This window comes from Solanum verrucosum, unplaced genomic scaffold (assembly GCF_900185275.1).
Source record: "Solanum verrucosum unplaced genomic scaffold, falcon-dt-bn FXZP01000009.1, whole genome shotgun sequence".
Lineage (NCBI taxonomy): Eukaryota > Viridiplantae > Streptophyta > Magnoliopsida > Solanales > Solanaceae > Solanum > Solanum verrucosum.
Window position 1 is genome coordinate 585,960 of NW_026020231.1, and position 20,339 is coordinate 606,298.

Here is a 20,339-nt window from a genome sequence, read left to right on the forward strand (position 1 = left end):
GTGTTAACGAGGAAATTCGAATTACACAAAATCATATTAAGCAAGTCTTGTGCATTGAGCTTGATCGAGAAAAAATACAAAAACTATTTTTAATTTAAAACTCAATTTCATTTGAAATATCACACGCTCAATTAATTCAATCTGTTTTGATGAACTACGATATCAAAGATTCTACCCTATAATATAATTATCATCAGTTTTAATATATTACGTATCTCACAATAAATAAAGGTGAAGATTTACCGTGATGGACCCCAATACTTGTTTATAACGGACCTTTCACAATCTGACACTTAATATGACCGTTACAAATTACTATAATTTCAAAATTGGTTTACTGTCAGCCGTCGATCTCTCTCAAATCAACGGTTCGTGTTAATCCCCCAATATACAGGATCTTGTTCTTTCCCTCTTTCCCCAACTTCTCATTTCTTCTGTTTACTCGAGACCCAATTTAGCTAATTAGCTTCGATTCTATCAAGAATCTTTGAATTTTCACTGAAAGTTGTCAACTTTCTTGCAATCTAAACAGTTTTAGCTACTGGGTTACTCGGGAATCAGCAAGGGCATGTTTGGGACTGTGAGGTTTTTTTGATAGAATGCCAGTTTTCACAAGATCTCAGATAACTGACTCGCAGCCACAGAATGATCAAAGAATTAGACCAAGAACAGATCAAGAAGATACCCAAATGGCTCGAAATTTGAGGAATCCACACCATGGTTTGAAAGAGAAGATGAAAGCACTTACCCTTTTGTATGAACAGCAAAAGCAAGGCTCTGCGGCTATCAAGAATCAATCTTTCAAGCCTGAAGATTCAAGATTATCGAGTCACCCTAGTGTAGACCTTGTCAGTTCAGGGAGAAGAGCTGAGAAAGAGCAAAAACAATCAAAGCCAATTAGTCATGTGATGAGGGAGAACACTATGCATAGTTCGACTGTAACAAGAACTTATGTGCAGCCGCCGCCGCCTTCTGGGTTGGATGATGGGAAAGAAAATGTCGCGGTGGTGGCAGGTGGTGACAGAATAGTAGGATTTTCATACCCAAAAAGGGTGAATGCGTCGAGTACTGTGGCAAGAAAGCTTTCACTGGGAAGCTCAACAATGCCGCATACAGAGCCTAGGGCAACTAGAAGGGTAGTGAAAGAAAATGTACAAGAGTTAGATACCATTTCGGAGAAAGCAGCTAGCAAGGGTGGGGGCAGTGATGATGGTGGTAGTAGAATTCTTGTTTTTGTAAGGCTAAGGCCAATTTCAAGAAAGGAGAGAGAAGCTGGGGCCAGGTGTTGTGTGAAAATAGTGGATGGAAGAGATGTTTATCTGACTGAATTCGCCACTGAGAATGATTACCTTAGGCTGAAGAGGCTCAGGGGGCGTCATTTTACTTTTGATGCTTCCTTTCCTGATACTGCTACTCAGCATGATGTTTATTCCACAACGTGAGTTGGAACAATTTTAATAACTTTCTGCTGATTTCACCAATTCATCCATGATCGATTAATCAAGAAAATAACAATTGTCAAACTTGTCAATACTATGAGCCATTGATATTGGTGTGTTAGTAACTTAATAATTTGTGGCTGCAGTGTCATTTGTAGAACCTGTTTAAGGTCTAAAAGCCTCTGATGTTAGTGTGGTGGCAACTTGATAGTTTGTGGCTGCAGTGTCATTCGTAATTATCTTTTTGTTTATAAAAGCCTTTGATGCTAATGTGGTAGCAACTTGATAGTTTGTGGCTGCAGTGTCGTGTGTAGTATCTTTTTACTTCTTAAAGGCTTTGATGTTAGTGTGGTAGCAACTTGATAGTTTGTGGCTGCAGTGTCATTTGTAGATCTTTTAATGTCAAAAAGCCTTTGATGTTAGCGTGGCAGCAACTTGATAAGTTTGTGCCTGCAGTGTCATTTGTAGTACCTTTTGAGGTCTAAAAGCTTCAAAATTTGCATTTTAGAGGTATGTGTATTTGTTAGTTTAAGGCTTCTGACTGAGGACATTGTCTGCCTAGCAGACCTTACCTAGTTGTTATATTTGGTAGGCTAAGTGTTCTCGTTAAGGCATTTTTTACACTGAACTATTGGAATAAAATGGACCTAAATAGAGCGGAATGAATATATTCATTTATCAGACCATACATGGTAATGAGTCATAAGGATTGGTTGATTGATTGTCAAAATAGTGAAAGCTTAACAGAATTGTGAGGTTTAATAGATTGTTTGATGAGAGGGGATTTTTTTTATTTTAATTTTCTTGAGGTCAAGCTTTTGCTATCAGAGGTAAAACTACCTAAGTCTACTCCTCCTTGATTAAACTGTAGATAGAACTGAACATTTGGATTTTTGTATTTTCCAGAACAGCAGAGCTTGTGGAAGCAGTTCTGCAGGGAAGAAATGGTTCTGTGTTTTGCTATGGTGCCACAGGTGCTGGAAAGACATACACAATGCTCGGTACAATTGAGAATCCTGGGGTAATGGTTTTAGCAATCAAGGATCTCTTTAGCAAAATACGGCAAAGGAGCTATGATGGGAATCATGTTGTTCATCTTTCATATCTAGAGGTCTACAATGAAACTGTTAGAGATTTACTGTCCCCTGGGAGGCCTTTAGTCCTAAGAGAAGATAAACAGGTATTTGCTTATTTCTAAAGAATGATCAGCTTCACAAACATTAGTGATTGCCATTTGTTTCTGAAATGGATAAACTGCCTACTGCTCGATAATTTTCTTTTGTTGTCCCGTCTTTTATACTTATCTACTAGTAGTTGTAGAATTTCTGATCAGAGATTTCCATATATAGAAAGAAATTAGCAAAAGGAAGATCATCTCACACTGCTTATAATGCAGGGTATAGTGGCAGCAGGGCTTACACAGTATAGAGCATACTCCACGGATGAAGTATGTATCCTTGTTTTCTTTTAGTTTGGTCATAGTAGAGTATTAGTTGCTGAATCAAAGTTTTGTTTACCTGTATTTCTTTTATGGAAACAGGTAATGGCATTGCTCCAACAAGGAAACCTAAACCGAACCACGGAGCCCACCCGCTGCAATGAAACGTCCTCACGCTCTCATGCTATTCTTCAGGTCATTGCAAATTTGCATATTTATAATTCATGCAGCACCACCGCCATTTCTTGATTTTTAATGATTTTTTATTTAACACACAGGTTGTGATTGAATACCATGTCAAAGATAGTTCAAATAACATTGTAAACCGAATCGGAAAGCTTTCACTCATTGACCTTGCGGGTTCAGAAAGAGCTCTAGCTACTGATCAGAGAACCCTGAGATCACTTGAAGGTGCTAACATAAACAAGTCACTTCTCGCGCTGAGCAGCTGCATCAATGCTCTCGTTGAGGGAAAAAAGCACATTCCTTATCGGAATTCTAAGCTCACTCAACTACTCAAGGATTCACTGGGTGGTGCTTGTAACACCGTGATGATTGCCAATATTAGCCCAAGTAATCTTTCATTTGGTGAAACCCAAAACACACTACACTGGGCTGACCGAGCAAAAGAGATCCGAACAAAGGTTAGATAATTCATAACTACTACTACGCGGCATTGTTTTTTGAGGTCTGGTTGTCATCATAAGTAAAATACTTTTATTGGTCATCATGATTTTTTGCCTTGGCGATGCAATGTCTAGTTTGGAATTAAGGTGTGGTTGATTGATTTATTATTCTGTACGTGTACTGCTTCAAATGAATGTGTCATTTTTGAAGTTACTTTTAGATACTAAAATCTCTAGCCCTCTGCAGTCATACTATCTTACTGCATCTTACTATCATACTATGTAAACAGTGCCTTAAAAGGAGGTGTACATTCATTGCAGCGTGTGTAATGCTACTTATCTCCATTGAAGTATCATGAGTTTGAAAAAAGAATGAATAGTAATGCTTCTAAAAGTTAATTCCAACTCAATGTTTTTCATCTAATGCCAGAGCAGTCCGTAATGACATGCAGATGCAGTTGACAAATACATTAGCTGTGAAGCATCTATTATTTTCAGTATTTTAAGGATGCATTATCATCCTAATATCTCCTTTTACCAAGTGCAGGCTTATGATGCACATGAGGAAATGCAAATGCCTGATTCTGAAACAGATCAGGCCAAGTTATTGCTTGAGCTGCAAAAAGAGAACCGCGAATTGAGAATGCGTTTGGCTCATCAGCAGCAAAAGCTGATTACAATCCAGAAGGAAAATTTGGCTGCAAACTCTTCTCCTGCCCCATCAATAGTTTCCTCTATCTTATCACCAGCACCTTCTTCTGCTCAGCTAAATGAAAAACGGAAAGCAAGACCCTCTTTCTTGGCTGGAAATTGTTTTACCCCAGAATCAAAGAGAAAAGGTGCAGATGACCCAGTTAGGGATCTAAAAAAGGTAGTTAAGGGATTGGAGGCAGAAATTGAGAGACTGAAAAAGGATCATGTACTGCAGATAAAGCAGAAAGATGATACGATCCGTGAGTTGTCACGAAAGAGTGCAAAACCAGCAGGAGGGACACAAGTGGGTGGTGTAAAAAGGATTGTTACAAGGGCAAGCTTGCGGCCAAGGGAACCACATGATGTTCATTTGAAGAGTCCAAGTCATCGGTTTCATTCTCCAGCTCCCACGGCAAAAAAACGCAGCTTCTGGGATATAACAACAGCTAACAGTCCATCAGTTGTCACTTTAAATGGTAGAAAGACCAGAAGCCATGTTAATACTGAAACAGTAGCAGCTCCATCCATGCTTCTCCAGGTACATTCGATATTTTCTACTTTCATTTCACATGGCATTTATTTTGTCAAGTTTTTGGCTATCCATGCATGCTTCTTCAAGTATATTTTCATATCTTCTTCTACATTCACTTCACCTGGCTGAATAGTTCATCAACTCTTTACTCATGTGTTAGATATGAACTTTTGTAAGTGAACAATTGAACAATGGTCCTAATAATAGATTTTAAATTTTAGCTTACTAGAAAAAGATTAGATGTTTCTTGAAAATCCATCACCATACAACATCAAAAACAGATACAACTACTCCTCAATCCCAAATCAAGTGAAGTTGACTTTATGAATCCTCACCGTCCATGTCACTCCATTTAAGTCCGTCTCAGTGCAATAGTATAAAAACATTAGTCTCTCTGGCACAAGAAGTTTATCTACATTTTTCACTGGCACAACAACCAACTTCATAATCATGCTTTAAAAGTGTACCTTTGAGTTTCTTTCTTCTGCAAACTGATGCAGCTTGCATCTCCATGTTTCTGGTTTGTGTTCATGTTTGGGCCGCATGTATTCAATTGCACCACTCAGCCAGGATTTGCTCGCCAGAATGTAAAGCACTAAGGAAAGCAGATCACTTGGCGATTCCAGTCTAGCTAGCGGCGGTTCACAATCAAGCTTATCATTTGTCACACCGGAGCAAGGCAATGGAGGAGCACTCATTCACTAGTATTAGACAACAGACTAACTGTCTAACAGTGATTAAATCTCTAGTTGTTTATGACTTCTCTTTGTCTTTTTTCTTCCAGATTACTTGGGCTTATTGAAGTCATGTTATTAATATTATTTCATTGTTTTTTCTGTTATGAAAATTTTGAATTGCTTCAAGTTTCTGTATATTAGTGTGCTTTTGGACACATGTTGTTGAATGATGAATTTTCACAAAATTGGAACAGCACTAGTCAAGAAAGTTTTAAATAGGCAAAAAGTAAGAAAAAAGAGCTTCACACCAGGATTTAACTGATAAAAAATCCTGGTATTCTTTCAAAGCAACTACATATCTGTTCTAAATACTTTCTCAGAGTTTAAGCAGTCAAAGAAATATGGAGAAGTTCTGTTTGGACGTGAAAGAAGAAAAAGGTAACTTAAGCTCCATTTTTTATTTTTTTTCTTTGTCTATGACTCATTTTTCCTTGTTTTGGAGCACTAATTAGTAAAGTAAGGGTATACCTGGGTCGGGAACAACTTCTTACTAGTCGGAGCTAATCGCAATCGCTGAAATAGAGCTTAGTCTCTCCACAATAGTCTACTGATTTTTGAGTTATTTTGCTCATTAGAGGGCATATTTGAACGATTTGGGCATTTTAAAACCAAAGAGGTAATATATGGTAAACTGTCTCAATTTGAATAGTTCAAAAGTATATTTAAACACATCATCGAAGACAAAATGATAAGATTTAAATGAACGTTAGAAAATTAGCTGGAAACGATAAGACTTAAATGAATCAAACGCTAGAAAATTATCCAGCTAAATATAGGCTACCAAGTGTAAGCCTAATCAGAAGTTGGTTAACCCATTGAAATTGACATCACTATGAATGTTGTTTCCTGTTTATTCTTTTCTTTTTAGAGAAAAATAGTGTTGTATTTGGATCAAACTCGGGCATATTTTGATTATTTCATCTGTACTTATTACCCCGCATCAACAAAGATATAAGGCAACTTCCATATATGAGATGACATTGACTTCATTACGAATGTTGTTTTGTTTCTTATTACCTTGCGTCAACAAAAGGTATAAGATAACTCTGTCACTAAAATTTAAACATTATGAGATGAAATTAGGTACCAATTAAGCATTATTTTTTAAAAAAAATTATGATGAGATTTGAATCATAATATCCCACGATCGAACGTTATCTTCATTCTTTTTTATTTTTTCACCTAAATGTCTTGAATGCTCTTTTAACAACGGTCCTACAAGACGAGGCCTCATGAAGATGTGAAACTAGCTAAGGATAATTATTTTTGCGTGATAGACAAAAAAACAAGAAAATGTTTTAACAAATTAAAGATTGGTTATATTTAGCAAGCAATAATTAAAATAAATGCACTCTACTTTCCTAATGATTGAAGCATTAGTAACAGACTGAAATAATCATAACATACCCCAAAATAATGTTTATACCCTACGTACTTTAAACTGTGTCATATCTTGCTAGGACCTCTAAAATCCTTGAGATTTTCATTTTTGTAACTAATATTTTTCCTATTTAATTCATTATATAGCAATTTGCAAATGATTATACATGATTAGATGGGACATACTAAAGACAAAAACAATTCCTCAGCATTTTTTGAGCTTAAAAAATTGATTTGATTAAGTAGCGGCGGATTCAGATCATAATATATGAATTTTTGGGAATTTAATAATTTTTGCATTGATCTTGTATCTTGTATCTTTATTAAGAAATCTATTAAATATGTTTTTGTGAACTCAATTATTATTATTTATTAATTTGAAATCGTGTAGAAATTTAAAACTTTAAATTGTGAATTCGCCGATAAAGCAGTAAACAACTATTGAAACTTGAATAATGATAACAACATGATCAAAAGAAAACCTCGGTTACTGTGAAAATGTAATCTTATTAATTTTGATATTTTCATTTATTTGATTGTTGTACTCCATCACACATCCACTAAGATGTCCCCCTTATCGTTTTCACTTTGTATAAAGGATACTGCAAATAAAACAAATGAATATAAAGCCTTGAAAATAGGAGAAGAATCATTACTTACGTTAAACAAAACTTTTGTTTGAATGAATGAATATATACAGCTTTTGTTCTAATAGCATCATAGTTTACCTACCCCTTTATTATTTCATTTATTAGTCATTAATAAGGGGTCAGAACATTATTGAGGCAAGCAAATGGACATATTTACCTAAATAAAATTTTGGGACAACAATAGAAGTTGTGGTCATATGATCGAGAGTCATGGATTCAAACTGTGAAAACAGTTTCTTGAAGAAACGCAAAGTAATTATGTGTACGTACACCCAATGTAATTCGGACCTTTCCCTAGATTCATGGAGTAGTGGGAGTTCGGTGTATCATGTTATCCTTTGTAACCTTCTCAATCGAATGAATTTTGAGGCAACGGTAAAAGTTGTCATCGTATGATCAAGAGGTCACAAATTCAAGCCCTTCCGTTGATTCCTTGCGTAGCGAGAGTTTAGTGTATCATGTTGTCCTTTTTATCCTTCTCTATCTAGCTTTTAAACACATCCTTGATAATGGATATGTCTGTCAAATAAAAGATGGAAAAATCTGGTAATTTTGAAACTTCTAATGGTGTAAAGGGAAAGCTAAGTTCTAAAGCTGAGTAACATGTCAGTCATTTGGGTTGATTTTTGCTTTTGAGAACTTCTATGATTGAGCTTTATTAGTAGTAGTAGTAATAGTTTAACTTCTTGGGATTCTCATGTTACTTTGATGAAGTCTAGACACCAAAACCAATGATTGGAACATGCAGTTTTTATACCCTTTGGATCAGAATTTATCCAGTATTGTATCTAGTTACTTGCCAGAAAAAGGAACCTAGCAAATCTCTAAAGATTTGAGAGAGAAAAAAGCAGTCAAGAAAAGAAGCAAAAGGAAAAACAAATCCCTTTTGTCATCACAGTTTGAATAAAGGGGTGTTTGTGCTAAACAGATTCAAGAATTTCATCACAAAATGCCAATTACTTTGATGTATACAGGAACAAATTATGTGCCAAAATGTCATGGTAGAGAATTAGAAGACAAAAAGAATAAGTATTTGTCTTATCTGATCATGCACTAATTCAATCATTTATAGGTAACATATATTTTCCATTCCACCCAAGAAAGAGAAAAAAAGATTACAGTAACCCATTGTTATCCAAAATAACAAAGAAAATAAAAACATACAACATTGCTAGATCTCAATATATTCAGTTAAACTCTTCAAGATAGAAGAGGAAAGAAAAGGACTTAATCTTCTAATATTCTAATAAGTGATAAACCTTAAACTCTTAGCAAATAAATGCTAAGTTCAGGAGCTCCATTACTATCAGGATTCATCATGTAGAATGCCTCTGAATCTCTAGATCCAATAACTCTCTCAAATTTAGCCCTCATATACATAATCTCACCAGAATCAGCACTTTCTTCTTCACCATTCCCTGGCAAAACACCAGCACCCATTGATATTGGCTCCACAGCTTTAAGAATCTGCAGTTCTTTTGCCCCAATTTCTCTTCTTGTTGCAAACCCACATTTTTTACCATTGCAGTAAGTCCTCCACACAGGCTCATCAATGAGTCTAGACACTTTTTTCTCTTCCTCCTTATCGCATTCCAACGCAATTCGGACCAATCCAGACGCCATTTCTCGGACTAAACCACTTATAGGTGTGGCTAGTTCAACTAAGAAGGCTGGCTGGGAGGTGGAATCTTTTTGAAATGCAAAATGTACATGTCCACGCCTGTGCCCAAAAAGAGTGCCTACAACTCTGGTTCCAAGGCCTTGTTGGAAGTTAGACCTGTTTCGCCCGAAAGCTGTTAGGACAGATTTTAGCCTGGCTACTGCTATTGTCTGCAGCTTCCTCCTAGTTGCTGAAGAAGATTCTTGCTTGTCCTCAGCCTTGTTTTCATGGATGGTGTTTAAAGTTGATGACTTGGTGTTTGAAACTTGAGGATTCTTGAAAGAATGTACCTTTATATTCTCTGTTTTCCCTTCTTCATTTCTGTTTGGAGATGAATCTTTTGATGTTACTTCTTCTTGTTCTTGTTCTTCATTGCTGACTTTAGCTGTCCAGTGGAACTGCCTCTTAGAGGACAAGTCTTGGAAACTCTTTGCCATGATTGTCTTCATCTAAGAAAAGAGTAGGAGATGCACCTTTAAAGTAATGGAAGAGTGAGGGGCAAAGAGATTCTTGTTACTACTACTTCTTTATTCAAGGGATTTTCTTTTTCTCTCTTTTATCTTTTTTTTATTGTTTTGCTTCTTCTACTGCTTTGTTCAAACAAATAAGAATCTGATAAAGAAAAACACAAGTGTCCCCACCAATTGTGTCATGGGAATTGGGAGTAGTATAACACAGCACAGGGAAAGGTGAAGGCTTGAGAGGATGTGAGGAGAGAAAGGTAAATGTTTTGAAATAAAGAAAGGAATCTCAGGGAGACATAAGATGTGTTATTTCACTTTCTTGTGGGGTATGGTGAGAAAAAAATAGCTTGACTGGCTCTTTTTTGACCTGAACAAAAACAGTGTGGTCACAAAAATCACAGTGAAAGAGAACTAAAGAAGCATAACTATTTACACTAGACATCCTCCCAACACAACATTCTGCTTCATGTATGATAAAACCTGCACACAACAGTAATGATGTTTGCCTCAGATTAGTAATCACACACATTCTGAAACGTTGCAAAATAGATGAAATATTATGTTACTACTCAAGACACAATAACCTGCGATATACAGTGCATCAAAACTGACACTCTAATAAGGGATTTAATTCTCTCATTCCTCTTTCATTCTTTTTTGCAGGAAAAGAGAAAAATGCCAACCATATGGTGGGCCTAAATAGCGAAGGTTTTTTCATCAATGTTTGAATTCTAGTTCCCCTTCTTTGGAAGGGTAAAAGATTTGCACCAAAACCAAGTATGGCGGAGCACCAAAGGCACAACTTAGCAGTCAAAGAAGTGAGTGAATCACTATTGGAAATCATGAGTCAAATCCTAGTAGAAACAAAGTCAGTAAGGGATAATGGTGGATCCAAAGTAAACAGGAAACACCAATTTAGGCAACTTACAAGGAGGACCCTAGGTTATTGCCATGACCACTAAGTTGAGTTGTAAAGCCATTACAACAATGACCAAATAAGTGGTATAGCGACCATCACATTCATCATTCGTCCCCTAATGGTTTTCAGTGCTGTGACTATTTTTATTAATGTAAAAGTAATAAAGATACAAACCCCAACGCAATCAATCACATTGGTCCTGGGTGGGGGCTGAGTCGGCCAATTAGTATGAATGGGCCAACTGATGACAAAGAGCCCCAGCAGTTCCCACTCTTGACAAATAAAAAATATACTGAAAGCACTTGTACGCCGTAGAGACTATTCTGAAGAAAATTCACTAATTACAGAAAATATAGACATAATTAAAAGAGTACAAATTGAAATCAAGTTCACAAGCAGGCAAAAGAGCCAGGGGAGCTTTTTGTACATAATAAAAGAGAAACCACCTGTAAAAACTAAAGAGGTGCTTGCCTACAGGAAAAAACTACGCCCTAAGTTAGCAGTCCAATTTTTGCTCTGTTTCCGGGTCTTGCTGTTTGGGGGGAACTGTAACAACTCCATTCATCCTCGCACGTGCTTCAGCAAACATCCTTTGTTGTGCAGCTAATGCTTCTTCTTCAGTCATTTCAGCTACATTATTGCTCCACTTCCCAGCTCTCACAGTGTCCTATGGGAGAAACACAAAGCAAAAGGGCAATCGTGAATGAAGATTTTTTTTCACCATTAAATCGTTTCACATGGTCGCAAAACTTATTTGAATTCAAAATAAATGTCGTCTAGCTCTAGTTTGGACCAAGGGTGAGAAAAGAAAAGGAACAAATGACTTTGTTACACCAGCAAAAGGATCCTTCATACATCCTAACTTTTAGGCCATTCATAGATTCCAATTTCCAACAATGTAAGAAGACAGAAACTAGCTCCTACGTACCACAGTCTCCAACTTGTGTTGTTCATATGCAGCATAAACTTCTTCAGTATATTCCCCAAAGCCAAGAACCTGAAAGCCAAAAGTGTGTATCATTCCCAGGATGCGGTAGGATATTGAACAAATTTTCACGGGCACATATTAAATCTGACCTAACGTTAAATCTGACCTAAAGTAACTATTTAATTAAGTTCTCTTGTTATTTAACACTATCATTTTTATTTTTATCTTTGTTATGATAATGATGCAACACTAACAATTATAGAAGTATTTAAGAAATGAAAACTAAAACTGGTCCATGGTTTCATGGTGAAAAGTTGTTGCTAGAGACCTAAAGCATGAGTGTTATTGATGTTGCCTAACATCACTACCATACCAAACCAAACATGGAACTAATTAACAAGGTTTGCATTACATCATTCTTATTGGCACCATGCCACTTTGTCACCTCAGATGAGAACTAGGTTTGAAATTCTTTAAATCACCTTCAAATGAACTCACGCTTATGGTGACTGCAGCTGAGAACAGAAGAGAATTGCAAAAAGAGCAAGATGATGGTGATGAACATAATAGAGTAACTCCAGGATCAAGAAGTACCTCTAAGGCCTTGAGTACATGTTCTGGTGCAATTGTTCGTTTATCTTCTCTATTACAAACTTCATTTGATTCTGATGAGATAAGATTGATGAACTCTGCACAAGAACAAAGAAAGGTGGAATACCATGCAAATTAAAATCAGAACCACAATAAGAAGATCGTTCAAATGTGAAATCAAGCTATGATTTAATTTTAAGGAATGTAAAGAGATGAAGTTATATTATCTAATAGAAGGAAAGAACATAGGACAGACTTCAATCCTGTTGAAATAGCAAACACAAATCACCAGCCAAAACATCAATGAAAATATACTTATTGAAAAAATATCAGCAGAAATAAGTAATAAAAGTAGTGTCATGTAACAAATCATTATGCTTAGTTTAACAAAACAATTATCAAATAGATTACCTAATCAGGAAAAAAAAAAGGATCTAAGGAATAAGTTAGTTTAACAGAATAATGATCAAGTTTCATCAAAACTCTCACTTTTTAAGTTACCAAGAGTCATCTTCCTATAGAATATAACTAAAATTGAGCTAAAAAGAACTTGAATGCCTTCAAAGTGACCTGTATTATCCAACTATGTTCTAAACCTTCCGATGCTTATCACATTTTGTGTCGACAAAGTGAAACCAAGAGCTAACAAACAACTAGCACAAAACTTTCATATTAAACCATAGTCCTCCTATGTAAGTACTACTGCCAACAGCACAGCCCAACACTTAGTCCCCCTAAAATTCTAGAGAAGCATAGTTGCTATTAGAAGCCCTACTGGTAAGAGCACAACACTTCAACAGAATTTTAAAGAAGATAAAAAAAAATAGATCAGGCAAACTAAAATCAACTCACCTACACAACATTCAATCAAAAGATCCTGCGTATCTCGGGCAACACGAACATCAGGGGGCAACATTTCTTTAATAATCTTTGTCATAGTTGCTGATAAGAGAAAATTGTTTTATCAGTATATTTAGAATCAAGGAAATAACAAATAAGCAAACCATCAGGCAAACTCACTCATATATCCCAAATAGCAAACTCATGAGGAAAACAAAATGATTCAGACAAGGTGAAACCAGAAGCAACAAAAAAGAACTTCAATATTACCACTATTTGGCTTTTGCATTTGAAATCACCAATCGCATCACTGTAATTATCGAATTCTTTGCAAAAGCAATTAGTATCACTTCAGTCACTGACAAGTTAAGTTTTACCCTCTTCAGAAATAAATCACAAACTCCACTCAACAGGGAGAGAGCTAAGGGGAGACAAAAGGTTTTATTGAACCCTTTTGCAAGAAAATTGAATGGTGAAATATGGCAAAAAAGATTTCATTGGTTATCTATGAACGGTTGAATTGCTTTGACGTAAGAGAAGTTTATCAGTAAAAGGGGTTCAAAAACTGCTTTAGGTCACAAGTTCCAATCTTAGGTATCACACTTCAGTATTTCATGAATCCCTGTAAGAATTTCTAGTATATCCCGGCCTTGTAAAAATTTAATTGCTTTTAATTTCCCTGAATCACCCCTCCAAAAACAACTAATATCCCCCTCTGCTTACTACCTATTCATCCGCTCAAAATCTCGATAATTAGATTTCAAAGATAATCAAACAGAAACAAGGGATAATTCACCAAAAAAGAAGTCATCAAAAAGCATAATTACAAGTGCAACATATAATTCATTCTCTGAATATACACTAGATATGCGCAGCTATAAAGAGAACATGGAGGAAGAGGAAAACCTTTGGGAAGCGAAGCATCCTCCTTCGTCTTACCAACGATATCCATTGGTTCCATTTTAATCCTTCAAAATCAAATTCATAAATTCTTAGGAAAAAAATATCAAGTTTCTACGCATCAAACAAAAGCGAAGGCAACGACTGAATACGATGAGAATAGCTTCAACAAGTATTCTTACCTCAGAAAGAAAAGTTGCGAAACTAGTAGATCGGCAAGAGGAGCAGCAAATCGGCCGACTTGAAGAATTTGAAAGAAGATCGAAGAAGGTGATCGGAGTACGGTGGTGGTTCATGGTGGATATAGAGAGAGAAGGATGTGTTCGCAGACGACTAGGGCAAAGCGCATCCAACAAGGGATTCTCCACGCGCGGATGGATACGTGTCGTGCATGAGCAGTGGGTCCCATCATCATTGTGAATGCTAAAAGGGGGCGTGGTAAGCACGCATGAGCGAAGTGTGTGGGGGTAACGGTGACGTATATTGCTTATATAGTTTTCAGCAAAATGGAAAGAAGATTTTGGTAGATGGAGTTAGTAGTGGTGTCATCAATGAAAAGGAGAGGAGACGAGAAAGTTTCCGATCTCTGCTGGATTTGCCGATTATGTGATGCTTAATTTCATTTCGTTCAGATTGGGCTTTTAGTAATTGGGCTCTGCTCTATGGTAAGATTGGGCTTTTGGGCTAATAGCTAATGTTTGGCTAATTGCATGGAGTAGTTATAGTTTGAGTAGCTATTCAGGTTATATCTTGCATAGTTCTATTAAATATTTATATAAATAGGACTCTCAATTTAATTAATAATAAATACACAAAAAAATCGAAAAAAAATCCCACAAATTACGGAAAAAAATTCTCGAAGCAGAGAAAAATCTCACGAATTACCCATTGTATTTATATCAATTGATTTTCTATTGGTATTTTTTTGTTCCGAAATTACGCGAAGAACAAATTGAATTGTATTTATATTGATTGATTTTTTGTTTTGTATTTTGTGTTTCAAAATTATATTAAGATCGAATAGATTTGTGTTTGTATCATTTGATTTTTTTGTTTCTATTTTTTGTGTTTCTACGAAATACGAAAATCTGATTGAATTGTATTTGCATTGAGTTATATTTGCATTCCTAAAGGTAGGATGGTATGTATGATTGATATATCTAATAATTTGTATTTGTATAATTTGTGTAATTGATACAAAATCAAATATAAAAATTGAATTTATTAATATAGGGATTAAATTTTTCTTTTGATGTGATTTATATTTGTATATATTGAAATTTGTTGGTACATCTAGTGATTTGAAATTATATTTCAGCAACAAGTAAATAAATATAAATATTGAAATTATACAAATATTAACTAAAATGTATGTCCTTCTTGCTTAAGATTTGATTTGAGGCTTTAATTGGCAAGAAATTTGAGGTTTGCTAATCAGGTGACCAAATAAGTTTTAGTGTATATCAAATAGGAGAATATATGTATACACTCATTATTATAGTGTTAGCTATGCATATTATTCTTCGAATATATTAAATTTAAGGAAAGTTTTCATAAACAATAGAGTAAAGACATAAAAGCACAATTGAAGTTGTTTCGAATTTTCATAAAGACACCTTAATTTAGAGGGCGCCCTATTACCCCACAAAAGTATTGAATATCTTTGTAAAAAGACCATTTTGACTCATTTTCTCACTATGTTTGTGACCACGCACATGACGCGCGTGAAGGTCCTTTTTTGCTGTCAAAAACCAATTGAAAAGTGCCACATTTCAATTACTTTCTTTATTAATTATTTACCTAATCATTTTTTTATTATTTTAGTTAAAACAGGACCAAAGGTCCACTTTATTTCAACTGGAAACATGACCAATTTGACTTATTTTGAAAAAAACCCATAAGAATTCATGTATTAATTTTTTTACCTTTATTAGGAATAGTTTTTTTATTCTTTTAAAACTTTTTTCTCATCTTCCCTACAATCATTAGCTTATACGTATTTCTTGGGGGATCCATGTCTTCCTTCATTTTTTTTCCTTTTTTTCTTTTTCGTTTTATGGTCATTGTTTTTTTTAAAAAAAACTAATGTTGTTGTGTTCATTCTTTTTTTTTAATAACAAATTAGTTTAGTATTTTTTTTCCTCCTACAAATCAAGATTGGGATTTTGGAGCAATGAAACTATGGAAAACTTGATTTGGGAGTAAGGAGTTAGAGAAGGTGGTGATTTAAATTTTAGATTTTGACTTGGTGATATTTTTGAGTATTTGAATTTTGATTATTTGACGGTGTTTATTTTCATAAATAAATTAATTGGTAGTAGTTTAACAAATAATTGATAGTGCTGCTGTGAAATCAGTCGCGCCACAGCGGGATTGATGATTGTTGCAGGCTTGCAGCGATGATGAAGGAATGGGTACTTGAAGAACACAAGTTGAGGCGAAGAAGAAAGAGAAAAAGAAAAAAAAAAGCAAAGAAATCAAATAAAAATAATTAAAAATTACTTTTAACACGTGTCAAGTGACTATTAGTGCGTGACTTACAAATATTTTTGTACAAGTGGTATTGGGTGAAAAATGGGGTATACATACTATTTTGAAATTGTTCAATGGGGTAATAGGACACCCGCAAAGTTAAAGTGTCTTTTTGAAAATTCGGGACAACTTTAATGGTTACTTTATGTCTTTACTCTAAACAATAAATATTAAGCATTAATATGACCTCCTGTCCATATTTTTACTATTTACAATAAATAGCTATATTTTGATTTGTCATGGAAGTATTTTCTGTATTTTTTCACATGATTCGTTAAAAATGATACAAATACAAAAAAAAAAACAATTAGAGTAAATTATGGTAGAAAATCTTTCAAATTAGGTAAAAAAATTGAAATTGCTCACTTACTTTCGTTACATACAGGAGACTCAAATAAGCACTTGATTTTTCTCCTTCCTCGAATAATACAATATCACTAAATACGTGAATTCAAATCGCTATTGTTAATCGTCTTTGAAATTCAAAGACGATTCAGTTCTTCATCGTTTTTGCTGAAAAATTTAGAATCTCTGATAGATCTGTGAAGCAATTTTTGAATGCAAAATTGTTCTTCCTGTACAAACCTAAATTCGAGTATCGATCAAAGAATCTCGTTGAAATATAGAATTGACAGTTCATAATCGATCTTCAAAGCATAATCGATGATAGAACTGTGAATAAATCTCTTTGAAATACAAATTCATACTTAAATTATACTTATTTCATTTTAGCAACAATTCATCATTGTTCTGGTTGCATAATATAAATTAGAATATAAATATGTTTGGAATACAAATTTGATAATTATAGGGACTTGATTCTCCTCCTTCTTCCTTGAATTCAATTCACTACTGTTAATTGTCCTTGAAATTCAAAATCTTACCAATTTATCATCGTTTTTTAAAATTGTTGATATGTCTATGAAGCAATTTTTGAATACACAATTGAAGCAACAGTTTATCATTACTCTTCTTGCATAATATAGATCGGAATACAAATATATTTGAAATACAAATTTGTTAATTTTGGTTATGATGTAAGTTGAATGACTGTGAATATATATACTTAATAATTGGAATACAAATGTGATTATGATATATATATATATATATATATATATATATATATGATGCGATTCAAATTGTATGTTGAACATAATACAATTCAGTTTAGAAATACATTTTTTCTTAGAAAACAATCTGTTTGGGATACAAATATTGAATGATCATGAATTTGTATGTTGGATGATTGGAATATAAATTTATTTAGAATACAATATAGATGATGTGATACAAATGGAACCTTAAATATAATTCATTTCTAAATACAAAACAAACTAGCAATATAATGAAATAATACTTAACAACCATCCAAGCAAAGTATTAGGGGTTGTTTGGTAGTTGTATAAAACAAGTCTTATTCATGTATTAGAGTCTGTATAACTTATACGACGTTTAATATGTAGATAAAAAATAAGTTATTTAGGTATTAAATTTATAAGATATCTGGTTAATAATTTTGAAATCCACGTAACTAATACATGTATAAGTTATGAGAATTTTTTTATATTATTTATGTGGAGTAAAATGTGGAATAATTAATACATATATAGCTAATACATGAATAAAAAGTTAAAATGACTATATTATCCTTATCACTCCCACTTCACTAATTTTTTTTCTACACAAACAACAAATATTTCTAAGGAAAAAAACTGATAAATGTCGTATCTTGAAACAATTTTCAAGAACGGCTTTCTTCATCTTATTTCTACTTGTCCCATAGCGCAATGAACACCTTTGTTTATGTTGAGTCAGCTTCTCCTTGCTGATGAAACTTGCACCGTAATTGTATGCGGTGTTCAAATTTGAATCTCCTAAATGTGATTTTTTAAAAGAGAGCCATACATGAAAATTGATTTACAGTCGTCTGACTCACAAACGAATGCCAAACCTTAAACTTTTGATTTTTTATATTTAAAGTGTTAACTAATAGTTTTTTAAGATCCAATGTGTTATTATATTTCAAATTATTTTTGAGATGTAAGTTATTTTTCCTTTTTTATGAATTATTTTAAAGTTTTTCTATAAATATACTACTCCATCCATTTTCTTCTTTTATCTGATTTTGACTTTACACGAATTTTTAAAAAGTAAAGAAGATTTTTAAATTTTATGGTCTTAAACTAAATTTATATATATATATATATATATATATATATACCAAAATAACTTTTAATCTTGTGGTCTTACACATGTCATGTGGAAAGTTAAATTTAAATTACAAAAAAGAAAAAAACTTTCTTTAATATGTTGAAATAAACTAAAAAAAGTAAGACAAAGGGATAACGGTCTGAAAAATACCCCAACTTTGGTCGGATTTGTTGTTGCAATACTAAACTTTCATAAGGACCTATTACCTCCCTAGACTATTTAATACCATATTTTTTACCCCTAAACTATTTAATAGTGTATTTTAAAGGTATATATGTGCCCACGTGGACACATTACTATTTATAATTTTGCATTATTTTTTATGTCCACGTGGGCAAATATATATGTTTAAAATACGGTATTAAATAGTCTAGGGTGGTAATAGGTGCTCATGAAAGTTTAGTATCGCAATAGCAATTCTGACCAAAGTTGGGGTATTTTTCAGACCCTTATCGCTAAGACAAATAAATTGAAGACACAATATATATATATTTCAAAAAAAAAAAACTTATAATAATTCTAATATTACTGAAAAATGTAGTCCCTCATATTTTTAGGCTAAGGCGGATGCCTCCTTTTTTTAAGACATTGAGTTGCCCCTGGCTAAAACCAAAGAGGATTTAAAATCAGTTAAAACTTGAAACTGCAACCTTAATACAAAGGCCATAACACTTAAAACTTAAGTAGTTTAACTTAAGCTAAAATCAAAGAGGACTTAAAATAATTCAAAACTTAAAACTTAAAACTGCAACAAATGCAATATTCTCTATCTCGATCATATAACATGCACCATAGTTATGAACATTAACAGAAATGAAATGAAACAATTAATTAATTAGTATGTGAAAGGATAGATGAAGGATGAAGATATACATAACGGGGGGGGGGGGGGGGGGGGGGTACCGATAATATTCTAATCTGATATTGAGTAGTAATTATACATAGTCTTATTGATATTAATATTAGGCGCAAAGAAAAAAATAGCTTATTGTATTTGGACTGTTATTTTATTATGCAGAGGCACATTCTTTCCTACAAATTTCGTGAGATTGTAATTTTAAGACAACTTTATCAGTGTTACTCTAGTTTTACCTCGTCCACTTTTAGCACTTCCAATTATTATAGCTTGGAGTCATGTGTACATGACCAAACCATTCTCAGACCAACCTTCTTTTATTCCAGGCTCTTTGTTCTACTAGTAATACAATCAGATGTAATCATCTCCATTTAGAATTTGTTTGACATTGTTGTTGAGAAAAAAAACACTTTTGTTGAAAACAACATCCACTTTCAATTTACAAAAATTATAAACACTAAATGTGGCCGGTAGTTGTAGTTCATTTGGCATGTTAAACTCCATATGTACGTTCTATACAACATATATACGACACATGAGAGAGTCTGTGTATCCAGATTTATGAGAATCCACTTTGATAGCCTATATCTGAAATAAATTACACCTAAATTTAACTTCATATATTTGAGTTTAGACACTTTATGTATTTGAAATACACATATATATATATTTGAATCTGAAATCTAACACAAATGATAATTTTAAAAACTCATAAAAAGACACGCGCCAAATACATTTATCAATTATGTGATGTCAATTGCATTTCGTTCAATTTGGGCCTTTTGCAGCTAGGCATGGGGCTCCATTTTGGTTTATGGTTTTGGTGCTATCATTTTAATTGGTAAAAGAAAATGACTGTGAATTATGTCATGTAAATCCTATTTCGCTCAATTTAATGCATTTGTAATTGGGTTGTGCATCATTTTTTTTAACATTTGCT

General features: G+C 33.8%; 3 protein-coding genes across 4 annotated transcripts; 1 reads left to right on the forward strand and 2 right to left on the reverse strand.

Annotated features, from left to right (window-relative positions):
* Window positions 1-344: 344 nt before the first annotated feature.
* LOC125832079 (kinesin-like protein KIN-8A) lies at window positions 345-5,599 on the forward strand. Of its 2 annotated transcripts, none has more exons than XM_049511215.1 (7): window positions 345-1,438; window positions 2,346-2,619; window positions 2,836-2,886; window positions 2,980-3,072; window positions 3,156-3,521; window positions 4,051-4,734; window positions 5,295-5,599. In XM_049511215.1, the coding sequence occupies exons 1-7, from the start codon at window positions 600-602 to the stop codon at window positions 5,325-5,327; spliced, it is 2,340 nt and encodes a 779-aa protein (XP_049367172.1). In that variant the 5' UTR covers window positions 345-599; the 3' UTR covers window positions 5,328-5,599. The 2 variants fall into 2 exon arrangements, with proteins under 2 accessions (XP_049367172.1, XP_049367171.1); XM_049511214.1 differs by having other exon boundaries at window positions 5,229-5,574.
* Window positions 5,600-8,549: 2,950 nt separating this feature from the next.
* LOC125832098 (protein MIZU-KUSSEI 1) lies at window positions 8,550-9,698 on the reverse strand. Its single transcript, XM_049511238.1, has one exon. The coding sequence runs from the start codon at window positions 9,602-9,604 to the stop codon at window positions 8,756-8,758; it is 849 nt and encodes a 282-aa protein (XP_049367195.1). The 5' UTR covers window positions 9,605-9,698; the 3' UTR covers window positions 8,550-8,755.
* Window positions 9,699-10,812: 1,114 nt separating this feature from the next.
* LOC125832112 (protein Dr1 homolog) lies at window positions 10,813-14,364 on the reverse strand. Its single transcript, XM_049511251.1, has 6 exons — window positions 13,980-14,364; window positions 13,804-13,865; window positions 12,910-12,999; window positions 12,061-12,155; window positions 11,467-11,535; window positions 10,813-11,205 (listed from the first exon to the last, which is right to left on the reverse strand). The coding sequence occupies exons 2-6, from the start codon at window positions 13,856-13,858 to the stop codon at window positions 11,035-11,037; spliced, it is 480 nt and encodes a 159-aa protein (XP_049367208.1). The 5' UTR covers window positions 13,859-13,865; window positions 13,980-14,364; the 3' UTR covers window positions 10,813-11,034.
* Between the last annotated feature and the right edge of the window lie 5,975 nt (window positions 14,365-20,339).